Source organism: Phaeodactylum tricornutum, chromosome 4 (genome assembly GCF_000150955.2).
Source record: "Phaeodactylum tricornutum CCAP 1055/1 chromosome 4, whole genome shotgun sequence".
In the NCBI taxonomy this organism is placed as follows: Eukaryota; Bacillariophyta; class Bacillariophyceae; order Surirellales; family Neidiaceae; genus Phaeodactylum; species Phaeodactylum tricornutum.
This window is the reverse complement of record NC_011672.1, coordinates 1,244,287-1,271,061: the sequence shown is the minus strand read 5'-3', so window position 1 is coordinate 1,271,061 and position 26,775 is coordinate 1,244,287. Positions and strand designations below refer to the sequence as shown.

Sequence of the window (26,775 nt, the reverse complement as noted above, 5' to 3'; positions counted from 1 at the left end):
TAGAAACCTGGAATCATCGTGGAGCTTATACCTCATTGTATGCGGCTGCTGCCCCGCCGTCGCGTGCTCCAGGTCTATCTCTGGCTCCGTTCGCTGTACACGTGGACGACGAATGTGCTACGCGCCAGGAGCGTGAAGAACAGGAACGGCTGCAGCATAGGGACCAACACCGATATCGACGAGACGAACGAACCTTCCGTGAAAGAGATACGGTTGGTGTAGCAGAACGGCTTTCAAAGGATCCGTTGCACTACATGCGAAATCCAGAGCAATTTGCTACGGACCAAAAAGCAGAAGAATCAATTCCTGCTGTGGGGAAACGCCAAGCGAAATCCACCAAATCGAACAAGTATGCGTTTAACAAGTATTTACTGAAGTCTTCTATCGGTAAAGAACAGTGTTTTGAAGAGGCTCGTGCGCATGCGCGGTACTTTCAACTGGCGCTACCCTCTTCCGATGTCAACCTCTTCTTTCGGCAATTAGGACAAAAACAAAACGACTCGAACATGTCAACAAGTGTGGATGAGACTAACGATGATGTTTCCTTCGACGACGTACAACGACCTCTATTTCGACCGGAGGAAGCAGCTTCCAAGCCAAAAGCCCTTGGCATTCGTATGCTAACTCCCCAGGATTCTAGTTTTGATGTTCTAACTCCACGGAATATTTCGACGGCGAGTTCCACCATGGACGAAGCCAACGCCGTTGGGGCTCCAATACGAAGAGATGAGCAGACTATTAATACGCAATTGGCTTTGAAGGAGTTATCTATCATGTTCTCAAGTCCAGCTATGGGCTTGAATGATTTAAGCGTCCGCTACAATGGACTTGGCACTATCATGAACGACTCAGGCGTCTCCGAAGTGCTAGACCCCCCTCCCAACAACGCAGGCGAGACTGGCGATACGGCGGACTTTGCCGCGATTGCAGAGTTGGTTGGGGAAGAAAGTAACAACTCCTTCTCTCGCTCTGTAGATCCTGGATTGAACGAAGAAGTGGAGAACAACGGGCCTCGCAATCCTAAACCTCGTTCCAACGATACCCCGGGTTTCGACGGCTTGGTCCTGCGTACCATGAAGGAGGAACAAGATCGCCCGCGTTTGTCTTGTCAAAGTGAAGGTATACGAACCATTGGGCAAATAGCTCAGCATGACCCCACCCGAGACAATGAAGAACGAGAACTCGACACCGATCCAGGATTTACCGTTTTCAACGACAGCGAAAATCGCTCTACAAATCCAGTGCCTTCGTTTACTATTTTCCAAGATGAAGCTTTGTCTCTGAATTCCAACGAGCACCCCTCACGTCAATTTGCGCCCTTTCAAATTCGCAACGACACTCAGCAACAATCTCCTTCTGAGCAGAGGTCTATGTCTCGTATTGCTGTTGACGTTTTTCGTGAATCTGCGACTTCGCTGGAGGTTGCAGCCGACAGCGAAGGGGATACTGCTACTTTTTCACTCTTGGGAGATGCCATGGATGCCCTCGCTGATGTCAGTTACGGTGGCAGTACAATCGAAGAAAGCGTCGTGGAAGGCAAGGATCTTGATAGTAAGTCGTGATGCCAACCAAAATGTAAAATTATTGATTAGTTGCTAATACTTTATTGTGTCGTATGCACGAATTTGCAGATGGAAGTAACAAGCGCCAAAGGCATGAATCGAAAGGAGCCTCGGAGGGATTCGACTTTGGGGATATTTCTCGCATTGTGCCGACGGATGATACTACGATGTTGTTTGTCCCCGGTGTGGAGCGGGCTGTGGAGTACAACGACTTGCACAAAAGGGATGTGCAAGAAGCTCGAGAAAGAATCAGTCAGAGGAGTGTCGGACGGTTGAAACCCAACAAATCGCTCGCCAATATTTTGGCAAAGCCAAACAATTTGTATAATTTAGCTTCTCACGTATTGCCTCGATCCTTGAAAGGGAAGAAATTAACTACGGGAGCGGGCATTAATGTTGGAGCCAGCTCGAGTACAGTCAAACATGAGCTTGGTCGAGGAGTATACGGTGTTGTGACGCTGCTCGAAACCACGGAGCCTGCTCTTGACGGTTCTAACGTAATTGCAGTTAAGGCGCAATCGCCAACAGATTGTCTTGCATGGGAATTTGAAGTCATGGAAAAGCTTCTGCAGCGGGTTGGCCCTTCCTTGCGGACATCGGAATCAACTTCTTTTCCTTTTGCAAGACCGCTTACATTCATGTCGTTGGCTGACGGCGGTCTTCTCAGCATGACGGCTGGGTCTAGGTCGGGATTGAATCTGCTGGACCTATCTAACTTTTACCAAGTCAAGCTTCAAGAAAGGATCCCGGAAGAGCTTGTCCTGTATTATACGTCCCGTATCCTCCATCACTTGGAGCTGCTGCACTGGCATGGGAAAATGCTGGTACGTTTGTTCGAATGGAAGCTTACACTGCAATGTTGTTATTGTTGTCGTCGCCTCATCCCATGTCGCCTCGTGACCAGCACTGCGATGCCAAACCCGACAATTGGGTTCTGGTTTCTTCTTCCATTGTTGCGAATCAGGAATTGGAAGCATCGGATTTGATGCTCGTAGATTTTGGTCGAGCGAAAGATCTGACCGCTCTACACCAGGGATTAGAGCCTCTGGATGTCAAGTTTGTAGGGGATGCTGTGGTTCCTGACATGATGTGCGTGGCCATGCGTCAGGGCCTGCCTTGGTCTTTTGACATCGATACATTTGCAGCTTGCGCGTCGGCCCACGTGTTATTGTTTGGGAGTCATTTGCAGATTCGATTGGACCAGAACAAACGTTGGATGCCAAAGGAGCGTCTGCACCGACGCCTACATACCGTCGAGCTCTGGACCGACTTCTTTGGGACTCTGCTCAATCTGGAAGAGGGAAGTAGAGCAGCGATCGGGTCTCGCCCGTTGTCACTTCGCCAGCTTCGTCAACGCATCGAAGCCCACATTGGAGAAAAGCATCGGCACGCAACATTGCTACGGGCTCTGAAACACCAAGCTGCTTTGTTACCGAGCACGCGACTGTGACGGTATGAAATGACGAATAAGTCCACTGCAGACGACAAGACCAGCCGGAATACTTACATGTTAAATACCTAGGTAGCAACTATAGGAAAATCTACTATTTTGCCAAGGATCCATGCCCCCGTGCACTGGAGATGATCCAAGGCTGGGGTCGTCGCGGCACAACTGCGTCCGTACCGTGTCGTGTCGCTGGTGGGGTGTGCAAGGCGATACTGAACCAAAAGACGGACCCCGTTCCAGTGCCATGTGGTTCAAAGTCTTCGGTTTCTCGGGGCCTGAATCCATAGTCACCGCCCTCGATGGAACCAATAAAGTCGGCCAGAGCGTGTACGCCATGTCCCCTGCGACTGTTGGGGACGGTGGCGCACCGGAGTGCCTTGCGAATTTTTCCCGTATGGGGATCTGCCCGGATACAGTCTTCTTCACCAACGTCGGCGGTATGGTCCAGGGGAGCGTCGAATAAATCGTCGTACTGTTCCAGTTCCACATCGGGTCCGGTATCTTCGCACTCAAAGACGAGTTCTTTCTGCGTGACGGTGCGTTGTTGGACAAAGACCCGCAAGCAGACGACGCCCTGGCGGGTGCGTTCACAGGCACTCGTCAAGAGGGCGATGCAGGATCGAAATATTTTCAGTTCGACGAGAAGGACGAAGGGTGGAATTTGTTCGTCGTCGATTTGGTAGCGGACGGGCACGGTCTTGGGAAAGGCATCCATGGCGAGTTCGACACTCTGTACCAGACTAGCGATCTGTACGCTGGTGACTTGATCGGGACGATTTTCTCGGACTAGCTCTTGTCGTTGTTCGGGAGGTAAGAGGGAGCCGTGGAGAAAGGCGGCGGCATCGTAGGATGAGCGGAGTAGTTCGCGTTGGTCCTTGGTGAGGACGTTTTCGAGCGTCGAGTCGTCATTGAGTTTGGCCAAGTACTGTCGCAAAAAGCGTGCGGACCGTTGCACTCCCCAGGATGAGCTGTTGTTGGTATCCTTGGTGTTGGTGTGGTTGGTGGGGGATGGTGGATTGGACGGAGGAGTCGTAGTAGTAGTCGAAGCAGGAGCCGTAGGACGGGTGATGGCGGCAGGCCCCGTATCTCCTTTCGGTCGCCGCCGCGTGTGCATCAAATCGACAAGGGCGTCCGCCAAATCTCGCAGGGTTTGCAATTGTTCGTGGGAGACGCCGTGCAATCGGGGTTGCGTGTCGGTAACTGCGAGCACACCGAGAGGGTACCCTTCCGGCGAGCGGAGTACGACTCCGGCGTAGAATTGGAAAGTGCCGTTGCGGACGGCGGGATGATCGACAAAACGCGAATCCTTCCCGACATTCATGACTACCAAGTATCCCTGACGTTGGAGTATCACGTGTGACGCTATGGCCTGCTTTCGTGGCAGTTCCCGTGGAGCATCACGGTGATGATGATTGTTACTATGGTGAATGTTGCTGTTGCAGTTGTGCAGGGCCACACGCCAGTACCGACCGAGATCGACCACACCGACCAAGGCCGTGGGGGTTTGCAAGGCTCGTGCCGCGATTTGTGCCAAACGATCGTAGGCTGTATCCCACTCGCGATCGAGAATATCGTAGGATTGGAGGACGCGCAATCGCCGGAGTTCCGTCTCGACGTCCGGGGGAACGGAAGTGTCAACGTCGTAGTTCGTCAAGACCCAATCCGGTGCGGATTCACGACGACCACGAGTTGTTGTTGTGGGGATCGGGGGTGCCATTGGTGCGAATAGCGTTGTACGAAGAGTGGCGACGATCCCTTGTTCGTTGGCTTGTTGGGTCTCGGTATGGATTGGGAATAAGGGTAATAGGCAAGAAAGGTATGTGCGTTTGTGTTCCAATTCTTACTCGTTCGGGGAAATGTTTTGTGACTGTGAGACGTTTTACAGTTAGGGATGGCGCGAGTCCGAAGGAGTCGTCTTCCGTGGGTCCCACGTCGGTAACCCAATCACTAATTACGAATTCGGAACTCGGAATTCCGCAACGATGCCAAAGCATCAGCCGCTATTCTGGTCTGGCTTACCATCCAATTTCGAAATATCCCGAATCGACATCGAAACATCTCCCCCAACCCAACGAATTCGTCTCACAGTCGATACCGGTAGGTACGGTAAGGTACCAATACCCATTCACCGTTGTCACTCACATTCACATTCATCATCTCGACGAATAGTAGAAGTCGAAAGATAACAAGCCCAGCCCAAGAGACGTTTCCCAGCAGTCTTACCTGTCGATACTCTCTCAACGACACTCACTTTAAGAAGCGCCAACAATCCTTGCGCTCGTTCCCTTTTACCTATACTCATTCCTTTCTACATCCAGACACCCGTACACTTTTATATAAACATAGAGACGCAACATGGCAGGATCCCAGGCATCGCCTCCGTCCGAGTCCGCCCTGTTGCAGGGCTTGATCGAAACGTCCCGCAAGGTGGAAGCCTCCCTTCTACCGGCCATTCACGCACACCACACGACGCCGGATCAATTCCATCCTTCGCAGGGCTTGGACTTTCTCGACGCTCGCAACACCGTCCTCCTCTCGTATTTGATCGAACGGACCTTGGCCTTGCGACACCGACTCGTCGAATCGCCCACGATGTACGACGGTGACAATGTGAATGCCCTACATCAACACCAGCACCGACTGCGCTTGGTCACCACCGTTCTCGACAAGACGCGGGGACTCGACCAGAAACTTCGTTACCAGATTGACAAACTCTTGGCCAAGGCGGCCCAGGATGACACTGTTGATCATCCCAACGATTCAAACAATGACAACGCCATGGGTCCCGAAGATCCCTTGCAGTTTCGACCCCGCGTCGAAGACGACAGTGACGACAGCAACAGGGACAGTCCTGACGACGGTAGTATTCACAGCGATAACGACAACCACAATGTCGACGACCGTATCCACAGTGACGACGATGACGATTTGGCGGCGGCGCGAAGAACCCTTGCCGTGGCTCAAACCAAGAGTCACAAAAATTCTCGTACCACCGACCCCGACCAAACGAGCAACAACAACAACGATAGCACAGGCACAGGCGTCTATCAGGCACCGCGCGTCGCCGCGGTCCCTTACACGCACGACCGCGTTGACCGGGACGCACAGCGTACCCAGCGGGATCGCCAGCGTCAACGCGCTTCCGAATTGGCCCAGACACTCCGCGAACAATACGGCGACGCCCCGGAACAGCAGGACGTGCACGGCGGTACGGAACTCGGCCGACAGCGCGAGGCGGCGCGGAGACACGCCTCCCGACAAGCCGAACAAACACGCTTCGAAGAAGATACCATGGTGCGACTCACCACCACACGTAAACAAAAGAAGGAGCGACAGCGACTCATGCGCGACGAAACCAGTAACCTGGGGGCTATTGCCGATCTCGGGAATCTCGTGCGCGACTCGACTTCGGCGTGGGGACGCGACCGAAATGTGGAAGAGCCCGTGGACGATATTCTCGGATACGAACGACACGCGAACGGCAAACGGAGACGAAAAATGATTGACCGCGACGGGCGGGCCGTGACCGATCAGTCCGCCAAAAGCAAGATCGTGGACGCCAAGAACTCGCTCCAGTCGGCGTTGTACGGTGGTGGACCCCGGACCGGGAAGAAGGGAAAGAAGGGCAAGCGCTAGAAAGGTCGTGGTGGATGGGCGCTGTGCCGGGTGCCACCAACCACCATGACATGAACCTCTACCACCAAACCGTAGTGATCATTACAACCATCACTACACTATCTAGCAAGCCCACGCGTACGAATAAATACGCACTCCTTACTACGAATAAAGCCAATGCACTAAGAGTGAGCTCGTTCCTACCGACAATTTACTTGTAGCTCATACCGTATGATTTTGGAGTGCGCGATGCGTCCAGGCACTCGACCATACTCATCCATCCATACAATCGTCCACCCATACGAGCCTAGGCAGTTTTCTTAGCCTGGAGGGATCCGTTGGTGACCATTTCTTCGGCGACGAGTACGGCATTGAGGGCGGCTCCACGCAAGAGTTGATCACCGCAGACGAAGAGTTCGAGTCCGTAGTCTCCGTAGACGATAGATTTGCGGAGTCGTCCAACTTCGACGTCGTACTGTCCGGTGGCGGTCTGCGGCATGGGATATTCTAGTTGTTCGGTATTATCGACGAGTTTGACGCCGGGGGCTTGGGCGAGGGCTTGTCGGGCGGCGGCCACGTCGACGGGTCGTTCCGTTTCCACAACGATGGATTCGGAATGCGCGCGAATGGTGGGAATACGTACGGCGGTGCAGGAGAGGGGAAAGTCGTCGGGGAGGCCACAGATCTTGCGGGTTTCCCAGGTGACTTTCATTTCTTCCTTGGTGTATCCGTTGGATTGGAATTTATCGATTTGCGGAATAACGTTAAAGGGGAGAGGATGCGCAAAGATATTGTTCTCGACGGCTTCGCCATTCAAGTAGGCCTGAGTTCCCTGCGTGAGTTCATCCATCCCAGGCTGTCCCGCCCCGGAAGCGGCCTGGTAGGTACTCATAATGACCTTTTTGAGACCAAACAGTTGATGCAAGGGCCAGAGTGCCATGAGAGCAATGGCGGTGGTGCAATTGGGATTGGCAATCAATTTGCTCTTTTTGGTTTCGGCTCCGTTGATTTCCGGCACGACCAAGGGAACGTCGGCTTCGTAGCGAAAGGCGGACTAGAGTTGTATCGGGAAGGGTAGTGTAGTGCAGTATTAGAAAATGTGTGAGAGACGGGTGTTGTAGTCTGGGTTGGACGAGGGGAAAATGGCTTTTTGTCACCACCAGCATTCATCCAGTGTTTGTTTGTTTGGTTGTTTGTTTGTTTTTGGTCACAATGAGTATGTGTGGGTACGTACCGAATTGTCAATGCACACCGTGGCGTCGTCTCCTTGGGTGAGATGACGCGCGTGCTCGAGCGAGAAGTCTCCGGACACGGCGAGAAAGACGACATCGCACTGTTTGGCGGCGGCCACGTCAAAGAGTTCGACGGTGACGTCTCCGTACTTGGTGGCGACGGTGGATCCGGCGGAGCGTGCCGATCCGAAAATGCGCAAGCGCTCGACGGGAAAGTCGCGTGTTTCCAGAACGTTGCGGATTTCCTGACCGACGGCGCCCGTGGCACCGACGATTCCCACCGTGTAAGACATGGCCAGCAACGTGCGGTCGTGACTGTTATTGTTCCTGGTACTGCGTTTCGCACTGATATTGCCAAAACGGGTAGTAGTTGTAGTGGTACGATGGAGAAAGGCTCGGGATCGTGGTACAAAGGCCGAGGCAGTGGTGGGGACCGACGAGGAGTCCGTGCGTAGAGATGACCGTGACTGCGACGATTTGGACAGACTCCAAGCAAAGGTCGGTTCGACGGACGATGCGGCAAACAAAGCGAGACTTCCAATCACTGCGGAGGACCACTTCATTCCCGATTGTGCTTGGTACGTGTGAAGGGTGCTGGTTTGTTTGTTTGTTGTTGTATTGTGTTGTAGTGGTGGATACGATGAAGCAGCGATTCATCGATTCATCGATTGGATCGTTCGATCCGTCCATCCATTTTCGGGAGCGATTGATTGGATCGCGTTTAGGGAAGGTAGCATTTGGAATCCTACCTTACTGTTAGTGCCATATATATACATATAATATATATTAGTCCTATCCAAAAATGGAGTCGAAAAATCACTTCGACACTTCGGGTTCACAACGGTGTAGGACAGACAAACATACAGACAGACAGACGTACACTAACACTATCACTAACAGTAGACCCATACGGTACGTTCCTCTACTCAGAGACAAACTTATACGCCACAAACAACAACAACCCAACAAACAACAAACAACAGCACCCATTCCAACCAACACTGGTAGTCTTCCGTTGCAAATCAAGGTTGCTTGCTTGGAACTGTATCGATATCAGTGCTATACAAATACTCTCGCTATCCTCCTCACTCATTACTCACTAATTACTCACGATATCGAGGGATGAGTGCCGACGAGTCGTTACCGGCGACGGGGACCAGTGGATGTCCCCAACCGCCGTGGGAAAAACCCACGCCTGCGGAAGTCACGCACGATCCGCGACTCTGGATTACCAACTCCTTGACCCGACAAAAGGAACACTTTCTCACCATGGACGGATCCTCCCGCATGGTATGGTACATGTACGTAATGCAATGCCTCGGTGTCATTATTATTATTATTATTGTTTTATTGAGGACGTTGTTGTTGCTGCCAAGGGAACACACACACACACACACAAATCGTACTCACAGTCAACGCCATACCTATGTCACTCACACTACCAAAACATTCACACACACACACGCAAAAAGGTGCGGACCCACCGTATACGCTCCTTCGCACATGGGACACGCCCGGACCTATCTCGGTTTCGACATTATCCGACGCATTCTCGAACGGCACTTTGGCTACCACGTTACTCTCGTCATGAACGTGACCGACATTGATGACAAGATCATTGAGCGGGCGGCCGAACAGCACGTGGGTCACCTCCAACTGGCGCGTCGCTACGAAGCCGAATTCCATCAGGACATGGCCGATCTAGGTGTCGCACCGCCCACCACACTCACCCGCGTCACCGAATACATGGACGAAGTCACCGCATACATTGCCAACATTATACAACGCGGATTCGCCTACGAATCAAACGGCAGCGTCTATTTTGACGTACAGACATTCTCCGACACCCCCCACATGCACTACTGTAAACTCGCCCCCGAGCAAGTCGGCAACGCCGAACTATTGGCCGAAGGCGAAGGTAAACTCACGCAAGACTTTGTCACGGACAAACAGAGTCCCCGCGATTTTGCACTCTGGAAAAAGACCAAACCCGGGGAACCCTCCTGGGATTCACCATGGGGACCCGGACGACCCGGATGGCACATTGAATGCTCCGTCATGGCCAGTGACGTCCTGGATAGACTCCTCCAACACCGACGCATGGACCTGCATTCCGGCGGCGTCGATCTCAAATTTCCACACCACGACAACGAAATGGCACAGGCCGAGGCCGAATGCGGCGAAACACAGTGGGTCAACTACTTTGTACACGCCGGGCACTTGCACATTAAAGGACTCAAAATGTCCAAATCACTCAAGAACTTTATCACCATCCAACAAGCGCTCGAAATTAACTCGGCACGGCAAATACGCATGCTTTTTCTTCTCCACAAATACAACGCGCAGATGGATTACGGCGACAACACCATGACCCACGCCATGGAAACGGAAAAACGTTTCGTCGAATTCTTCCACAACGTCAAAGCGTGTTTGCGGCAACACCGCATGGATGATTCGCAAAAATGGGATGCCACCACCATTCGGCTCCAACAGACACTAGCCGCGGCGAAAACCAAAGTCCACGACGCTCTGCGGGACGACTTTGATACACCAACCGCCATGTCGGTCCTCGTCGATCTCGTGCGGGCAACCAACATATACGTGGAGGGCGATACCGTCGTTAATTTGGTCGTCCGTAACGTGGCCTCCTATGTGACGGACATTTTTCGAACGTTTGGACTCGTGGGCAGCGAGGATGTGGGATTTGCCACGGAATCCGGTGGCGCAAGTCGAGAGGAAACGCTCGGCCCTGTCCTGGACGCTCTCATGAACTTTCGGGCGGCGGTCCGAGACAAGGCGCGTTCACAAGACGTTGGAGGAGTACTCGACCTCTGCGACGCCTTTCGCGATCTGCACCTACCCAACCTCGGGATTCGTCTCGAAGACAAGGCCGATGGGTCGGTTTGGAAACTGGCTGATCCGGCGGAACTCTTGCGAGAAATGGAACAAAAAGAAGCGGAGGCGACGCGACGCGCGGAAGAAAAGGCGCTCAAAGCTTCCGAAGATGCGCAAAAGGAAGCCCTCAATCGGCTACCCCCGGTCGAGTACATGCGGCAATTGACGCTGGAAGACAATGTCACGCTCATGTACTCCCAATTTGACGAGGATGGGATTCCCACCCACGACGCGACCGGAGAGCCTGTGAACAAGAATCAAGGAAAGAAGGTGCAAAAACTGTTCAAGGCACAACAGGGCAAGTACGATAAGTGGATCAAGTCGCAATCCAACGACGCATAGAGAGAATTGTTGGCAAAGTTTGTACATTGCAAACCTGTATGGGTTGCGTATGAGTTGTTCCTTCTATCTACTAGCTAGCCTTAGAGAGAGGCTCGTGTTTTGGGTCTTTCGTGAACTGGCTGTGGTTATGTTTTTCGGAATTCAAACGTATAACCGGGTTTGTTCTAGTTGACATTGACCTTCACAGTCAAGTATTCCGAAGTCAGTCTCGGTCCTTTTCGAAAATCGGTATATCACACTATTAACGACTCCGTATAACGACAATGAAGACTAGCTCCCCTCTTCCATACCGGCAGCTCTCTGGCCTTTCTGAAAAGCTTATAACTGGACTGCTACTGCTAGTGGCAGCTCAAGGGTTTTCAACGAGCAGCGTGCGCGCCTGGTTGCCACGCTGTCTGACTGTGAAATGCCCGTTTTCGACTTCGAATCCGATCGTCGCATCGGCTACACCTGGACAAGGAGTGCCGCAATCGGGAGCTGCAGATGCATCCCGTCGGATATTTCTGTCGTCAACTGTAGCCGTTTCGGGATTACTGACGGTCCCTAGTCGCACTGATGCAGCAGATGCAAAGCGGGGGTCGGAGCAAATGAAAATAGTGGAGGTCGTTGGAGAGCAACAACCCGGGTTGGTGTCGGCACAAACAATAGTTGATCTCCTACGGGTTGTCCCAACCTTTTGCATCGTCGACAAGGAAGGAGTTCCATTCATGGTGGTTGGTGAAGATGCCAAGGTTACTGGTTATTTCTTTACTACTTTTGACGAAGCGCAGCGGCTCTTGATACTCGCACGGACGTCCGTCGACAAGTCGATTGCAGACGCGAAGAACGATCCGTCGCAAGACCAAGCGGCAGTCGCAGAGCTCACCAATCCCTGGGTAAAAGCTCGAATATCATCTGTACCTATGGACTTTGCCGTGACTCTTGTCACCAAATCAATGTACGGTGCTCGAAGGGCGGGAGGCAATTACTTTCAAATAGCCCCAGCCGATGCTGATGTCGAAGACGCTTTGGCTATCAACGGAAAAACCGATCTAGCCGAAGGAAAGGTGCCTCTTTTTTACTATCCCGACTTTTCAACAAATGAAAACGATGGGAAACAGAGCCCCCTTTACTTTCGTCAATCGGAGCTGGAAAGGGCATTTCGAAAACAGAATCCTGGTCAAGATTTGCCCAAGACTGCGGTTACAGAGCTCTTTGCTGTGCTTGCTGCCATGGTCGAACCAGGAGGCACTGACTTGGACCTACAAACGCTTGTATTTATTCCACCTAGAGAAAGCGTTCAAAAGGCGAAAGCCTGTGATAAAAAGAACGGCAAAAATGGATCATACTTCGTTGGAAAACGAAATCTAGTTCTTTAGTGAACCCAATAATTGGTTCGTTCCGCTTGCTATAAGTTAAGGCATGACTGTAAAAATACCATTGTCTTGATCCGCAGGAATCTCGTGACAAACACATCCTGATGAGGAACAGCGTTCAATTTATGATTCGTATCGCGATGGGAGTGAAAATTTGAACGCCGTCACACCTCGGGCCGGTTCCGACTAACTGTGAGCCATGAAAAGCCTGGTATAGCGCAGACTTTGAGCGACGTACTTACTTAATTTTGAGCAAAAGCGCATAATTCCCCGCTGCATAAAGCATCCTCGCTGTAGTCTCTAATGCAATAGCGCTCCCCACAACTCGTTCGCGATCGATATCCCATTGGCGATTAGTGGATTTGCTAAGCTTTTTACCGGCCATTCTGGTTTTACTCGAATTCCAGTATGTAACTCTTTCCCTCTTCATGATTAATGTGGTCCTCGTCGCGATGAGCTACACAATATAGCGGCAAGATTCTAACGTAGTACAACCAATGTACGTACGTAGGATAGTAACGCTGTTTGACAGTGCGTGGTAAACACAGGTTGGGCGTTATGACGAACGACCTGCAATACACCTAAGCGAACCTAGGGACTTTTAAAGTCGCTTGCTGACGACGCTCCCCACGGGTTAGACAGCAGATACGAGGACCTATGCTATTACGCAATATTTGGATCAAAGAATTTCTAAAACAATGAGAAGAAGATTACATTCTATAAACTAGTCAATCTTGCAAAGTCTGTTCAATCCAGTGAACAGTCTTACCAAAAACATAGCTAATCTTGAATCTTCCCACATGTGCATAAAACCTGTAAATATAAATCCCATACAGAATCCCATGGTGAGTAATGAATCTTGCTCCTTACTTGTCGTGTGATTTGTGAGACTGGTTTTGTGTCTTTTCCTAACTGCCATTTGTATGTATCCTGTATTCATGACTCCAGGATACAAATGACTTCCATATGTAACGCGAATACGGTGAATTTGCGCAATAAGGCCGACACAAACTCCACACGTGACACGTAAACGCCACACCCATCGGATTGGCTCACACTTGCCTTTTCCATACTAAGTGGCATACATCTGAGGGACACGTCGCAAGGTAGTGTACCATGACAAAGATATGTGATCCTCCTCGTTGAGGAATTACAGGACGGACGTAAGGATGCAAAGCTCAATTGTGCTCCATGTTGGCACGAAAGCTCTCTTCTCCATCAACTTTCAAGACGCAATCAGCAAGCGCATTTCCTACATCCGCTTGTCTTTGAGCACCAAATCAAGCTCTTTCGATTCCAAAAATGCGAACGCTTGGTATCAAATGTCGGCACAGACTTTGATAATATTTTTCGCACACACCATGAGTAGTACAACCGGGACTCGAGCGTACTCGTTGGAGCAACGAGAATAAAGGTGAGGTGGCGTTTGAAGTACCATGTAGGACGGCGTAGTATGAGATGGAGAGCAATGCCTTCCCACGTCTTCGGTTGAGACGCAGCATGTGCATTGTCAAGAATAAATAAGTATGCGATATTCTGTTTACGGGACCTGTTCACATTTTTGCATGATCGTGGTACTTTTGGCGGAGCATGCAACAAGTGTCAGAGAATAATACATCAATTTTCAATGCGCCATCATGGTCATGGTGCAGCATAGTTGTGGCTTTGTAGCAGTTGTATTTGGTTATCAATTGCTGGTCTTGGCCAGTAGCAAGCATATATAGGGATTGGGCTGCATGGTCCTGTAGAGCACAGAGCAAAGGAGTATACAAATTTGTGGGGAAATAGCTGCCATGGTTATTTGCTTTTTACGAAAGGTGGAAAAGGGGCAAAAGACCTACACCAATATAAACAAGGCTGAAAGTCCACCATTGAGGCCATATTCACAGTCAAATTGAAATCAAGAAGGGAATAAAGTGTCAAGAGACCAATCTTTGGATTGTCAATATTCTTGTTTGCTCGCCAAAGCATAAAGAAGCCTACTCTAGAGCGATAGCCGTAGCGAAGCTTACGTGTCGCTACAGATGCTATGTGTCCACAATCGGTATCATTTGTTCAATTGGGTCTCGACAAGTTCATTTGGCGCCTCCGTTTCAATTTTAGATTTTAATGTAAATATCGGCATCTGGCATGACGATAAGGATCTTTCGAAGCAAGATGACCCCCTTCGTTTCACGAACGCAATCCTGTCATATCAAGATTTCTTGATATTGCGGTGTTGGTCGGAAAGATCTGAAGGCAAGAGAGGATTAATTATGTCTAATCTTGGGTTCAAGTGAGGTATGCTTCTATGATCTGTGATTTGATAGAGCCATACTGACCCGGATTTTGGGAAGTATGGTGGGACAAATGACCTTAGAGGACATCTCAGGATGAGATGCTAGGGTCATCACTTTAGTCTAGTCTTGTGCACATCGGATGATGTGCTCACTTTATTTTATTCTAAAGCACTTTGCAAGCTGTACTACTAGTCCTCTTGTGTGCTTTGTTAGACTTCGCCATGGCCATGCATTAGATGGTTTCCGCCGCAGCGGAATCGTCGGTCAAGCGACAGGACAACGATGAATGGAATCATAGTCCGAATATCGTAGTGCCAATGAACAGAGCACCACATGGATATTAAAAGATCTAAAGCTAGAAATATTCCTATTCATGACAGAGATTTAAAGGTAAATCGAATCTTCAACGATAACATCGACAAATTATTATTTAGAATATTTAATGGAAAGTCCTTAAGTTCGATTCAATCTTGATACCGTTGACCATTGGATCTACAAGGAACCTTGAAGCCTCTGGATGGAGTCATTCTCGGAACGCAAATCTAGGTGTCCATATGCTTCAAGCAGATGCAATCCACAGAGAAATTTCCGAAACACGTCAGTAGAAACGACATATCTGTCGTATTTATTTAGTGGAATTCTAGTTGCGGCGATCCGTTTTCTTATATAAAGCATCCTCGTGGAACGGAAACAAGACCATAAAGATGGGCGAGGTCGCCACTATCGACCAAATTCCGTGAAGTTAAGGGAACTACGGGATATTCCGGAACTTCTGGTACTTCAATGCACGTGCAGCATGCGTACAATTCGCATCGTAGCCAATCCAGATTCGAGACACTTGACTACTCCAATTCTCAAAACGCCTGTCCGAGAGGTATCGCTAATACATGGAAAAGGAACTCGCACGCCACTCTAATTACAAAAAAAACGAAGTAGACCAGAAGTCTCACCTGGCGGACTTCACCGAAAATGGTAATCGAGGGAAACGCAACTGAGACTCGGGACTTTCCCATGCAGGGAAACATGCAGACCGGAAAGGTGGTCCATACATACCGGGACTATTCGCAAGAAGTCGAGACTAAGTTTGAGGCCAGCAGGCACATGTCTGATACCATCACCGCTGACACGGCATCGAAAGGCTGCCGGGCCGAGGAGAACTTCCCAATAAAGCTTCATTACATGCTCTTGGAACTTCAACGAGACGGGCTCGATCACATTGTTTCGTGGCAACCTCACGGACGGTGCTTTGTTGTACACAAGCAAAAGGAGTTTGTGGAGCATATTCTACCTTTGTAAGTGACGAATGTATCAACGCTAGCAAAGTGGACACTGAAAGGGAATTATTTTTAACGAAAGTATCGCGTCGGAATATTGAGCATCTCACACGTCTTCGTCTTGTTTCTGACAGCTGGTTCAGGCAAAGTAAATTCCCTTCTTTTCAGCGACAACTGAACCTTTACGGTTTCAAGCGATTAACAGCGGGTAAGAGCGGTTTCCATTTTCCTAGCAGCCTCAGTTGTCCTTTGGATGAAGAACTCACTTTTGCATCACCAATCCCAATCTCCTTCGCAGGGCGTGACAAAGGCGGATACTACCATGAACTTTTTCTTCGAGGTAAGCGCTTTTTAGCGCATCGCATCCAACGAATCAAGATCAAAGGAACAGGGGCTCGCAAACCAAGTTCACCGGAAACGGAACCGAACTTTTACAGGACCATATATCTCCCCCTAGAACCCATTTCGGGAAGGCAAGCGAAGACAAACTCCGTATCCACTTTGTCATCCCAGATGCCAAATATTTTGAATCGGTTCAATTCCGCTCTACCGGATCCGAACGGTCGAATTTCGTTACATCAGCAACTCCTTGCGACGTATCCGCATTCGCCACAATCGTTTCAGCCTTCCCCGGCGTCACTATTACCGGCTGAGTTACTTATCATGAAATTGCAGCGAGAGCGACTTCAGCAAGATATCATCATGGCCTCTCAGTGTTTTGACGGTCGTCTTGCTGGCCTTGGTCTAGATGGAAGCGGCGCGATTGCGCATCCCAATAATTCCGCTCTGGCGTTGGCTGCGGCATTTGTCCGGAGTCAAAGCAACCCGTTCGCGTCCACGACAAGGTAGTGACATGAAGGTGCCGATTGTCGGGGGCTCTACATCATAAAGTGAGTTCAGTAGCAGCTTCCTTTACATAATTTTGACATTAGTTTTTTGAAAAATCTCTCTCGTAGATAACCGATTGATAATATAAACTCAAGCGGAGACCGTTTGCTCCGGGTTAACTACATTCTTTCGGTGAAGCTCTTCGGTCATATACTTGTTTTGCGTATGGATGGACCCAGTGAAGTTGGCGGCGTTCGGTCGGGTGCAGCGGCGTACTTGCGGGCAGGAGGCTGATACGCTCCATTTACCCCTTTGCGCCGTGCTCGACCACCGGCCAGAGCCGGGCTAGCCCGGATTCTCCCGGGCGACGCCAATAGGTTCTCTTTTGGTGCCGTCTTCCCCTGTACCCAGGGATGCCACAGAGCTTGCTCTGCGCTGTAGCGAGTTCGCGGGTTGACATCCAGTAGATGATTCAGCAAATCTTTCGCCGATGGGCTCAGCTGTCGCGCCCATCTGGGAAAGCGCAACACAAACTTGGCGCGCACGAGATCGTCACTGGGAACCGTTGACGAATCGTCGTCAAAAGGTAGACAACCGCACACGAGTACGAAGACAATTACGCCGAGCGCCCAAGTGTCCACGGCGCGAGTATAATCCCGTCGCTGTAACATTTCGGGTGCCAAGTAACCGCGTGTTCCCAAAAAGGTGCGAGCTACGGGCTCTTCCATAGCCTGTTCACGACAACAACAAAAAAGAGTCATGATCAGCCGATAAAGCTTGACAGAAATTTTCATGACCAACTACGCAGCATATTTACGAACCTTGGAAAGACCAAAATCGATAATTTTCACATCAATGTCGCCAAGTTGGGGACCACTACAGGGTTTCTCTTTTAGCAACAAATTTTCCGGCTTGAGGTCGCGGTGACAGATATTCTTTTCGTGTATGTAGACTAAGGCACTCGTTACCTTGCGAACGATTCCTGCAGCCTCTTCTTCCGTGAGAGTTCCTTTCTGAACAACATAATCGAAAAGCTCACCACCTTCCATAAGCTCCATGACAATATAAATTTTTTCGGGGGCGAGAAAAACATCGTACAGACGTATGATACTAGGATGTTGGAGTCGGCGGAGAGCGTCAATCTCGGTCTGGAACTGTTCCATCATTCCCTGGAAGCGTTCTTCCATAAGCTGACAGTCAATAATCTTGCACGCATACTCTTGCCCGTTCTGTTTGGAAACGCAGCGGTGTACTGTCGACGTCGATCCGACACCCAACCCCTCCAGAAGCGCGTATTTTTGCTGCATTTTCTGCTCGGCGTCCGGCCCTTCGTAGAGTCCGGCGCTGGGTTCTTCCGGAAGCAAGGAAGATCGACAGCTTGACTGTAAGCCCGAGAGTTCCTTTTCCAGGCCTGCATACTTTGACGAAAAGATTTCTTTCCCTCGATCTTCTTGCAATGCCTGATGGACTTGTTGCCTGCGTTTCCTTTGATAGATTGGAGTTTCGGGCAGTGGTGTTCCGATCGGATCGTGTCGACCCACGACCTTGCGCAGCCCGTTTGGTACGTTACCGAAGAAGAAGCAGGGTGTGTTGCACACGCTGCTTTCCTCCTCCCTGTCACTCCCTTGCGTCTGCGTAGGACGGCTATTGGTACTGCCCATGGCAATGCCTCCCAAGATTCGTACAAGCCGGACGCAACAAGGCCAATCCAAAAATCGGCAACTCCGACGCGTGGACCGTCTGGTCGATTGGGGGCTGTTTCTATCTCCCCAACGCTCCCCACGATGGCAACCAGTGCTACGGCTGGAAGGCTATGTGTAAGATGCCACCCGTTCTGATGTCGTCTTTCGATGGTACGGATTTGCGAGTTTTTTTCTCTGTTTCTTGAATGGGTGGGGCTCGAGAGCTACTACCAGGTATAGCTGGAAGCGAGAAGGCGGCGATCAACATTCAGCGTTTGGCGTTTGGCGTTCGGTTGGTGTTCGGTTGGTGTTCTGTTCTCTACAGTAGAGAGAGCCTCGGCGGAAGGCCAGAAAAAGTCTTTATCGACGCAAGGCCTTACCGTTGGAGAAATCCGAATATGGCAACGTCACAGCCGGGCCCCAACGCTTTCCTGGTTCCGTTCTCAATTTCGTTTGGGAACAAGCTACCTAAGTAAACTGGTCTGGCGTCCCGAACCCGATTTCCCGCTGCTATGATTCGATCACGAAATTCGGAATCGAAAACGTCGACACACAAACACGTCTGTCTGTCTTCGGTCGCAAGCCATCCCGGAGCACGAACGATCGGAAATGATAGGTCGCGCGAAGGACAACCATTCTCTTCCCAATCTCTACCCTATACAGAGCATAGCTCGAACAGTGAATCGATTCACGGGATCCCTTACGGAATAGACGAATGAATACTACTCACTATACTCCTCTCTGGGCCTGTCAGAGACTAATCAAAGCTGGTCGGAGCATGAGTAATTAACTACAAATTGTAAGTATTTATTGCCTTGATGTTGGCTTCCGAGAAGCATCTGTATAGGCTTTTCAACCTACCCCGTTAGGCCTGTAGAAAGAACGGGTGTTGCAGCGCCATCTTGCAAGAAATTCGCCGTTCCGGGTCGTACGCCAAAAGCTTGTTGATTAGATCAACCCCGGCTGGACCACCCAACTTCTGTGCCGGGCAAAAGTCCGTGATGGGACGCTCCGACCACATGGGAAACTCCACGTTGTAGTGCGGCAGCCGCGTGACGGCCGGCCACATATCTCCGGATGGCGTGCCGCGACGTTGAAAGATCTTGAAAAGTTGGTCAATGTCCGAGCGTCCCGGGAAAAGAGGCATTCCGGTAGCCATTTCGGCAAAAATACAACCAATGCTCCAAACATCAATCGACGTCGAGTAGCGATTCGCCCCCAGAAGTAGCTCGGGGGCTCGGTACCAGAGCGTCACGACTTCGAACGTGTACGGACCGTTGGGGATTGCCGATAGGCGCGCCAGTCCAAAATCGGCCAACTTGACGTCCCTACCGTCCGCTGTAATCAAGAGGTTATGAGGCTTGAGATCCCGGTGCAAAATACGGTAGGTATGACAGCATCCGACCTGAAATGACGAGAACAGCATCGTGAGGGCACAGAAGGGAAAACATGGATCACATCTCAAAGAGCTGCTCGCATTTTGCGTACCCCGGCAATGATTTGTCGCAAGAAAGAGCGTACGGTGGAAATAGGTAAACCCTGGCGCTCCGAAATATCATCGGACGTTTGACACTGATCCATGTACATTTTCAAGTCGTATGCTACATGCTCAAAGACGAGGTACAATCCTCCGCGCCGCGCTTGAATGATGTCCAGTAGCTTGACTACGTTGGGGTGATCCAGTTCTCGCAGTAGGCTGATCTCACGGATGACGTTACAGGGTACCCCACCTTCCGGTGTAGAATCCGCAAAAGCAATTCGTTTGATGGCAATTGTTTCGCCCGTATCTATCTTTGTCCCCTTAAAAACAATTCCGTAAGCGCCCTGGCCTATCATTTCCGTACTAGAAGCAAACGATGAAGAATGTGAGGATCGCTAGTATCCAGGTGGCCTCCCATAACTGTCGCGGTGTTCGTCACGGCTTGAGCTCGCCTACACGAATGAATATGTCGATACGTACCGTTCATAGCCGGGAATTTCCGGCTCATCATCCATGTTCACTTGATCCGACAGGCGGTTTCCACGACGCGTATTGGAATTCCTGTTGCCGTTATTACTTTCCGCTTCGGTTGGTTGCTGTTCTGTATCCATTTCTTCATGCAATTCCTCGTCGGATACTGTCTCGATCACATTGGCATCGTCATCGTATACTTCGTAGTTCATGCTGCTACAGGAAGCTAGACTCGAACTCGGTACTGCTTCTTCTCGACAGAAAATTTCGATTTCCAACGGAGCAGCGTGTACTACGTAAGGTCGGAACGGAAAGAGACGGAGCGGGGCTGGTCGTTGGATCAGATGCTCTGCATTGACTGCGAAACGGAATAGGGATATCTTTCACGGAATAACTACTATTTTTCACACAAGGCATGGTACCCTTCAACGGTTGAGTTCCGTACGCCAAAGTTGTCTGGCTGCGTGTCATTTTGGAGAGGGTGTTGTTTGTCGAGATACCCGTATGTGTCGAGACACGTAATTAACGGTAAGCTTCCAATTGGAAAGTCAACCAGAAACAGATGTGGTACGGGATTTCATCAAACGGTACCAAGCTACTTATCGGTTCCTTGGGGAAGCACAGCAGCCTTCAAAATCATGATTTTTGATCGGGCCCAATTCACAGTCAAAGTAATTGAAAATGCCTGCTAATGTATTTCCGGATGACTTTTCGCAACGAACTTTCTAGGTCTCGCGAGCAACGTTGGTCATCCAAAAAGCGAGTCAAAGTCCTTTGGGTCCTGCTTGTTTGCTCCACATCTTTTTACCCCCTGAAGTCACCGACCGGAGAGGAATCCACACAAATTCGGGTCTACAGAGACAGTCGCGTCTGCACCATGAACAGCGTTGCCACGGACAATCCAGCCATTCCGGCCTGGAAAAAGAAGCTTTTGGAAAAGAAAGAGACAATCTCGAACGATCCTAATTTCGATCCTACGTTGCCCGCTTGGAAGCAAAGCCTGCTTCAAAAAAAAGCCAAGGAAGCACCAGGTACGGAAAGTTTCGGGCAGGATGAGTCCAGCAAGTCGAGTCAGCCCGCGTGGATGCAGGAGACCTTGAAACGACGTGCGAATCGCGGTACTGTTTCTGTACCTAAGAGCCCCAAACACGAAGAAACAGACGACGATGCCGCATCTGAGGATAAAAAGCCAGAGTGGATGAAAAAGTTCAATAAAATGAATTTCAGAAAAGTTGATGATTCTGATGTGCTCGAGGTTTCGGGAAAGCAAGATCCTTCCATTGTACGAAACTCGAATGGCGTTGTTGTTCATCACGTCGGTGCAAGTTCTCCTTTGAACCATCGTAGCCAAGACAAGTATAAAAAGGATCGTCACGAACAACGGTACACGGAAGAGCGATTCAATAGCTCGTCCAACAGTACACAGCTCAACGACTCGTCCAGCAGCCTCGTACTAAACGGGTCGTCGAATAATCTATCGCACGACAGCTCACCATCCAAGAAACCGTATCTAGCGAAAACGGGCATCCAAGAATCTGAACAAAAGCCTTGCGACGGTATTCCACACACTTCAGTAAAAGATTCTGAATCACTGGACAAATCAAAACAGGAATCGGCTCAAGCCTCCCAATACAAGCAATCTCCTTCCACCACCATGAAAAAGGTACTCATTGACAACAGTGATGAAGAAGACTCGGATGTGTTAGAGGATGATAGGGCTACAAACTATAGGGGAATGGAAACCAGAAAAACAGCCGGTGGTACTGACAAAGACGGCTCTGACGACGACTCGTCCAGTGAAGAGACTCCGAAGAAGGCCGTCATACACCCTTCACCATCTTCTTTCACACCTTCGGGGAATTCTACTACGGGCATCGGTCCTAATAACCCTACAAACGCGTCAAACAGCGGCCGAAGCTACAAAGTCGAGTCAAAAAGCAAAGTCGCAGCTGTCGATAGTGACGACTCTGACGACGACTCATCTATCGAAGAACCTTCCAAGAAGCCCTTAGTACGCCCTACACCTCCATCTCTTGCACCCACGAAAAGTTACGACACGAGCACTAGTGATAAGGATCGTACAAAAGCCCCATTCAGTGTCGGAAGCGCCAAAGCCGGTCCGAAAAAGAGCGTCGCTGATGTTGACAGCGACGACTCCGACGACGACTCGTCTATCGAGGCACCTCCCAAGAACACCGTCGCACGCCATTCACAACCTACTCAAGTATCCACGAATAGTAACAACAAGAGCACTAGTGATAAGGACATGACAAGTGCATCAGCTAACGCCCGAAGTGCCAAAAATCCCAAACATAGCGGCAATTACATCGACAGCGACGACTCTGACGACGATTCGTCCAGCGAAGGGCCTCCGAAGAAGCCCGTGGTACTTCACGCGTCCCTATCCGAGAGACAAGTTGCCTCTGTAGCGGCTGTGATCAAAAAGGAAGAATCAGACGGGACAGATTCTGATGACAAAAACACGAATGTATATTCAATGAAGTCAATTCCCAAGGTGCGAGACTACACTGACAGCGAGGACGAATCCGATGACGACTCCGGAAGTTCTTTGGACATTCCCGTTCTGTCGAAAAAGGACGAAAAGCGCGCAAAGCCAAGACGTATTTCAGATTTTCTCAGTGCCGATGCCAAAACTCGCGTTCCCAAGGGGTTTGATATGGCTGTCGGCGATTTAGATAGTGTTGACGGATCGGATGACGGTACGTTCTTGGATGCGTGTGCTTACTTGAAAGAGCAAGAGAAGAGACAAAAAGCCCGCGCTGCGGCCAATGCCGCAAGTGCTAAATTGCAGGCTCCCGTGAACAACTTTCCTCCAGCAACTCAGATGAGCATTTCAAAAAAGAGTACAATGGATGAGGCGACGCAGCTGGATCTCGGAAGCAAGAAGCACAAAAAACACAACAAGGACGTTTCTAAGAGCAGTGTTGAAGAAAGGGAGAAGGTGCATAAAGGTGATGCATGCGGACCAGAAAAATCGAAGAAGACTTCAAAGAGGGGCAAAAAGGAAACGACAAAATCCGAAAAGAAAACGATGTTGCACAAAAGCGGGAAGAGTGCATCCGCAGAGAAAAATCACATATATGAGTCGAGCACTGGAAGCACTGATTCCAAAAAGATAAAAGTGGCTGAGTCTCCCGTCTCGTCCAACCCTGATCCAAACAGCCCGACGAAGGCGAGATCTGAGAAGAAGAAAACTGCGACCGCTAGCAGCGATGGCGAGAAGAAGAAGAAGAAAGCAAAGGCGGACAAAAAAGAGAAGGAGAAGAGGAAAGAAACGGCCGATACCGACGACAAGAGTAAGCTAAAGCCGGACAAGAGCAAGAGGAAGAGTAGAAGATCGGCGGATCTCTAATTGTAGCAAAGCTTCCGCTTCCGATGACGCAATCGGATAAATACACATTGCAAAGCGAGTACACTCTTGTTCTCTTAATTGTTCGTTCAAATTGAGAGACCCGATAAAACAATTTCAAAGAATGCGCTAGACCCGACATTTTGCTACACGCAGCATTTGCCTGGACTGGACAATGCCAACGATGGCTACTATATTCCAGCCATATTGAAGGGCCGAGTTCGAAGGGTGCTGGTGGTTTTATCAGAGTATTTTATGTGAACCAGTCGTTAGCGCCTCCAACGTAATTGACGAGCTTCGAATAGCCGGCTCGGGCGGCAGCTTGACAAGCGTATACGCTCCGCACTCCCGCAGCGCAGGTAAACACTAGTGTGTCGTCTAAATCAGGTTTGACGAACCCGAATGCCTCTTCGAAATCATCCGGATCCATTTGAAAGGCGTTGGAGCTCATGATGACTTGAATCGGTAAGGTAATTACCGACGGTGCGAGTTTGCCAGTATACATGACCTCGTCGTCACCGCGAACGTCAATAACGATGTAGCGAGACTCTTCGGTGCCTCCATCCTCGTAGTCTTCGAGGATCTCTTGCATTTCGGCTTTGCCAATGTGCTTGATGGGCGCGGCAGCTCCGCTCGTAGAGCTCGCGCGGGAGCTGCTCATGCGGAACGCTTTTGGTGCGTACAAAGTTGACGAAAAGCTGACTGCTGGGTTGCTCGCCCCGACTACGGCCAATCGGTTCGCAACAAACGCCATGTGCGGCTTGGCGAACAATCCGACAAGAGCAACACAACGACCACCGAATCGGCAGCTTTTCATTGTATGCGCGTCAATAATTGTCAAGGTAGAGATTGCACGTTACCGGCACAAAGCTCTTTGTTCTTGCGGAAGTTTCAAGGAGGCCGTATCTACGGCGTGTTTCCTATTGGGCATGGCATGACACGGCACACGGCTTGTGGAAAAAAAAACTCGGCTGGTTTCGTATCTTCTCTGATCCTGGACGCTTTGGACGTTTGCAGTATATACAAAAACGGAAGTTGAAAACCAGTAAATTAAGATACCTAAGGACGACTGCTTTGTTCAATGATATAGCTGCGTACGACTCCCATGGTATAGTTGCGGTTCTCAACCATATCTAGCTCAATTTTTTTAGTATCGTGTGCTCATCAATGGGATATAACGAGCCAATCTTGGACCGTTATTCGACTCCCAGGTGTCCTAGTCACATTCGAATGATAAATGGGTGACCGTTGTCGCTGGACACTCGGATGAAATTGGTCGCGACACGACAATGAGATCCGAGGCTCGTCCGGCAAGCCAATAGTGTGTTGGTTATTCCTTTCGCACACCGTAACACATAAAAAGTCAATCCGTCTACTCTCGGCATCAAGTGCCAATTTTGCTTCGTTTGTCAATTCAGTTGTAGCGAAACGAAGTCTCTGCCGTTTTTGCAGTGCACGTACTCGTCCTTGTGTAGAATTTGCCAAAAGCAAGTGGTGAAGTTGACTGTGAATGACAGAACAAACACGCCAAGAGCTAGCACCATCGAAGCATGACCGACTCCAGTCCAAACGCGGCAACTCCGTTGGTCGCATCATCTTTCACGTTTGATCACGACGAAAACGATGGACAGGAAGATGATTTAACAACGGCGCTAGCAGTCGTTGCCTTGACGTCGACCCCGTTGCGATCGCCGGCAGAGCCATCGACTGCTAGCGCCATCACTAGCAATGCAACCGATCCGTCCTCAGTCCGGGTTGCCGTCCGAGTTCGCCCATTGCTGGCTTCCGAAGGGGGATCCGACCACTGCGTCGAAGTTATGGGGCAACATGCACAAAAACAACAACACCATCACGTCATTCGTATCGGTGGTGTTTCCGGTCCACGCTTTACTTTTGATCAAGTATTTCCTCCAACGGCAACGCAAACGGCGGTCTACCAACACGTTGTCGCACCGTTGCTGGATGCAACTTTGGAAGGATACAACGCCACAATCCTGGCCTACGGACAAACTGGATCAGGAAAAACACACACGATCCTGGGTCCGCACGATTCCATACTGCACAATCGTGAACAAGCCGGGGTCTTACCTCGAGCCGTACACGATTTGTTCGAACGCCTGCAAGAACGCGACACTGTCACAGTCAAATTACAGTTTTTGGAACTCTACGGAGAGCAAATTCGGGATTTACTGGCGAATTCTGCAACTGCGTCGTCGGAATCACAGGCTCTTGGCGGCAAACTCACGATTCGCGACAACGGAACGGACGAGCCCGAAGTCGTTGGCGCCACCCTGCGCCTCGTCACCACAGCCGACGAAGCTCTGCGTTGTATCACTACTGGAATGCTGCGCCGTGTTACGGGGGCTACCGCAATGAACGCGACGAGCTCGCGCTCTCACGCCATGCTTTCCCTTGTGGTCGAACAAACGGAGACCATAGCAACTCCAACCGCAGCCCAGTCGACCGAAAACGTGGGAACGCTACCACAAACTACGTGCCGGATCAAACGTTCCAAGTTCAATTTTGTCGACTTGGCCGGTTCGGAACGGCAAAAGCGCACGCAGTCTCAGGGACAACGTCTTAAGGAAGGAATCGACATCAATAAAGGTCTGCTTGTCCTGGGGAACGTAATTTCGGCCTTGGGGGATCCGAAGAAGCGGGGCAAAACGTTCGTACCCTACCGCGATTCAAAACTCACGCGGCTGTTGCAAGGTAGTCTGGGAGGCAATCATCAAACGCTTATGATTGCTTGCGTTAGCCCGGCTAGCAGCAATCTGGAAGAATCCTTAAATTGTTTGCGGTACGCCAACCGGGCAAAGAATATCCAGAACAATGCCGTAGTAAATGTAGATCCGACCACACGTCTCGTGACGGAGTTACAGGCACAAGTGACTTTTCTGGCTAAGGATCTGTGGAATGTGCATCAGGGAAAACCACTGAGCG

The 26,775-nt window shown here is 50.3% G+C and overlaps 12 protein-coding genes across 12 annotated transcripts; 6 read left to right on the top strand and 6 right to left on the bottom strand.

Annotated features, from left to right (window-relative positions):
- Window positions 1-2,825: 2,825 nt before the first annotated feature.
- Window positions 2,826-4,726, bottom strand: PHATRDRAFT_44688 (predicted protein; the record flags this gene model as incomplete). Its single annotated transcript, XM_002178362.1, has 1 exon — window positions 2,826-4,726. The coding sequence occupies one exon, from the start codon at window positions 4,724-4,726 to the stop codon at window positions 3,107-3,109; it is 1,620 nt and encodes a 539-aa protein (XP_002178398.1). The 3' UTR covers window positions 2,826-3,106.
- A 638-nt stretch (window positions 4,727-5,364) lies between these two features.
- Window positions 5,365-6,803, top strand: PHATRDRAFT_44687 (predicted protein; the record flags this gene model as incomplete). Its single annotated transcript, XM_002178638.1, has 1 exon — window positions 5,365-6,803. The coding sequence occupies one exon, from the start codon at window positions 5,365-5,367 to the stop codon at window positions 6,643-6,645; it is 1,281 nt and encodes a 426-aa protein (XP_002178674.1). The 3' UTR covers window positions 6,646-6,803.
- Window positions 6,804-6,931: 128 nt separating this feature from the next.
- Window positions 6,932-8,149, bottom strand: PHATRDRAFT_10757 (predicted protein; the record flags this gene model as incomplete). The annotated part of the gene is made up of 2 exons (XM_002178361.1): window positions 6,932-7,678; window positions 7,859-8,149. 2 exons carry the CDS (start codon window positions 8,147-8,149, stop codon window positions 6,932-6,934), a joined length of 1,038 nt encoding a protein of 345 aa, XP_002178397.1.
- A 673-nt stretch (window positions 8,150-8,822) lies between these two features.
- Window positions 8,823-11,105, top strand: PHATRDRAFT_26346 (predicted protein). Its single transcript, XM_002178637.1, has 2 exons — window positions 8,823-9,157; window positions 9,329-11,105. The coding sequence occupies exons 1-2, from the start codon at window positions 8,979-8,981 to the stop codon at window positions 11,091-11,093; spliced, it is 1,944 nt and encodes a 647-aa protein (XP_002178673.1). The 5' UTR covers window positions 8,823-8,978; the 3' UTR covers window positions 11,094-11,105.
- A 251-nt stretch (window positions 11,106-11,356) lies between these two features.
- Window positions 11,357-12,451, top strand: PHATRDRAFT_34168 (predicted protein; the record flags this gene model as incomplete). Its single annotated transcript, XM_002178636.1, has 1 exon — window positions 11,357-12,451. One exon carries the CDS (start codon window positions 11,357-11,359, stop codon window positions 12,449-12,451), a length of 1,095 nt encoding a protein of 364 aa, XP_002178672.1.
- Window positions 12,452-15,666: 3,215 nt separating this feature from the next.
- PHATRDRAFT_44684 (predicted protein) lies at window positions 15,667-16,940 on the top strand. The gene is made up of 3 exons (XM_002178635.1): window positions 15,667-16,019; window positions 16,046-16,341; window positions 16,393-16,940. Exons 1-3 carry the CDS (start codon window positions 15,697-15,699, stop codon window positions 16,848-16,850), a joined length of 1,077 nt encoding a protein of 358 aa, XP_002178671.1. The 5' UTR covers window positions 15,667-15,696; the 3' UTR covers window positions 16,851-16,940.
- A 278-nt stretch (window positions 16,941-17,218) lies between these two features.
- PHATRDRAFT_10893 (predicted protein) lies at window positions 17,219-18,136 on the bottom strand (the record flags this gene model as incomplete). Its single annotated transcript, XM_002178360.1, has 2 exons — window positions 17,219-17,560; window positions 17,651-18,136. Coding segments are annotated over 2 exons (828 nt in total), but the record flags the coding sequence as incomplete, so codon positions are not given.
- A 1,240-nt stretch (window positions 18,137-19,376) lies between these two features.
- On the bottom strand, window positions 19,377-20,347 carry hCDK3 (predicted protein; the record flags this gene model as incomplete). Its single annotated transcript, XM_002178359.1, has 2 exons — window positions 19,377-19,916; window positions 20,000-20,347. 2 exons carry the CDS (start codon window positions 20,345-20,347, stop codon window positions 19,377-19,379), a joined length of 888 nt encoding a protein of 295 aa, XP_002178395.1.
- A 124-nt stretch (window positions 20,348-20,471) lies between these two features.
- PHATRDRAFT_34164 (predicted protein) lies at window positions 20,472-20,933 on the bottom strand (the record flags this gene model as incomplete). Its single annotated transcript, XM_002178358.1, has 2 exons — window positions 20,472-20,820; window positions 20,885-20,933. Coding segments are annotated over 2 exons (398 nt in total), but the record flags the coding sequence as incomplete, so codon positions are not given.
- Window positions 20,934-21,153: 220 nt separating this feature from the next.
- On the top strand, window positions 21,154-23,943 carry PHATRDRAFT_44680 (predicted protein; the record flags this gene model as incomplete). Its single annotated transcript, XM_002178634.1, has 1 exon — window positions 21,154-23,943. The coding sequence occupies one exon, from the start codon at window positions 21,154-21,156 to the stop codon at window positions 23,833-23,835; it is 2,682 nt and encodes an 893-aa protein (XP_002178670.1). The 3' UTR covers window positions 23,836-23,943.
- Window positions 23,944-24,054: 111 nt separating this feature from the next.
- PHATRDRAFT_44679 (predicted protein) lies at window positions 24,055-24,694 on the bottom strand. The gene has a single exon (XM_002178357.1). The coding sequence runs from the start codon at window positions 24,647-24,649 to the stop codon at window positions 24,086-24,088; it is 564 nt and encodes a 187-aa protein (XP_002178393.1). The 5' UTR covers window positions 24,650-24,694; the 3' UTR covers window positions 24,055-24,085.
- A 601-nt stretch (window positions 24,695-25,295) lies between these two features.
- Window positions 25,296-26,702, top strand: Pt-KIF2 (kinesin family-like protein; the record flags this gene model as incomplete). The annotated part of the gene is made up of 3 exons (XM_002178633.1): window positions 25,296-25,370; window positions 25,547-26,246; window positions 26,292-26,702. Coding segments are annotated over exons 2-3 (1,008 nt in total), but the record flags the coding sequence as incomplete, so codon positions are not given.
- Between the last annotated feature and the right edge of the window lie 73 nt (window positions 26,703-26,775).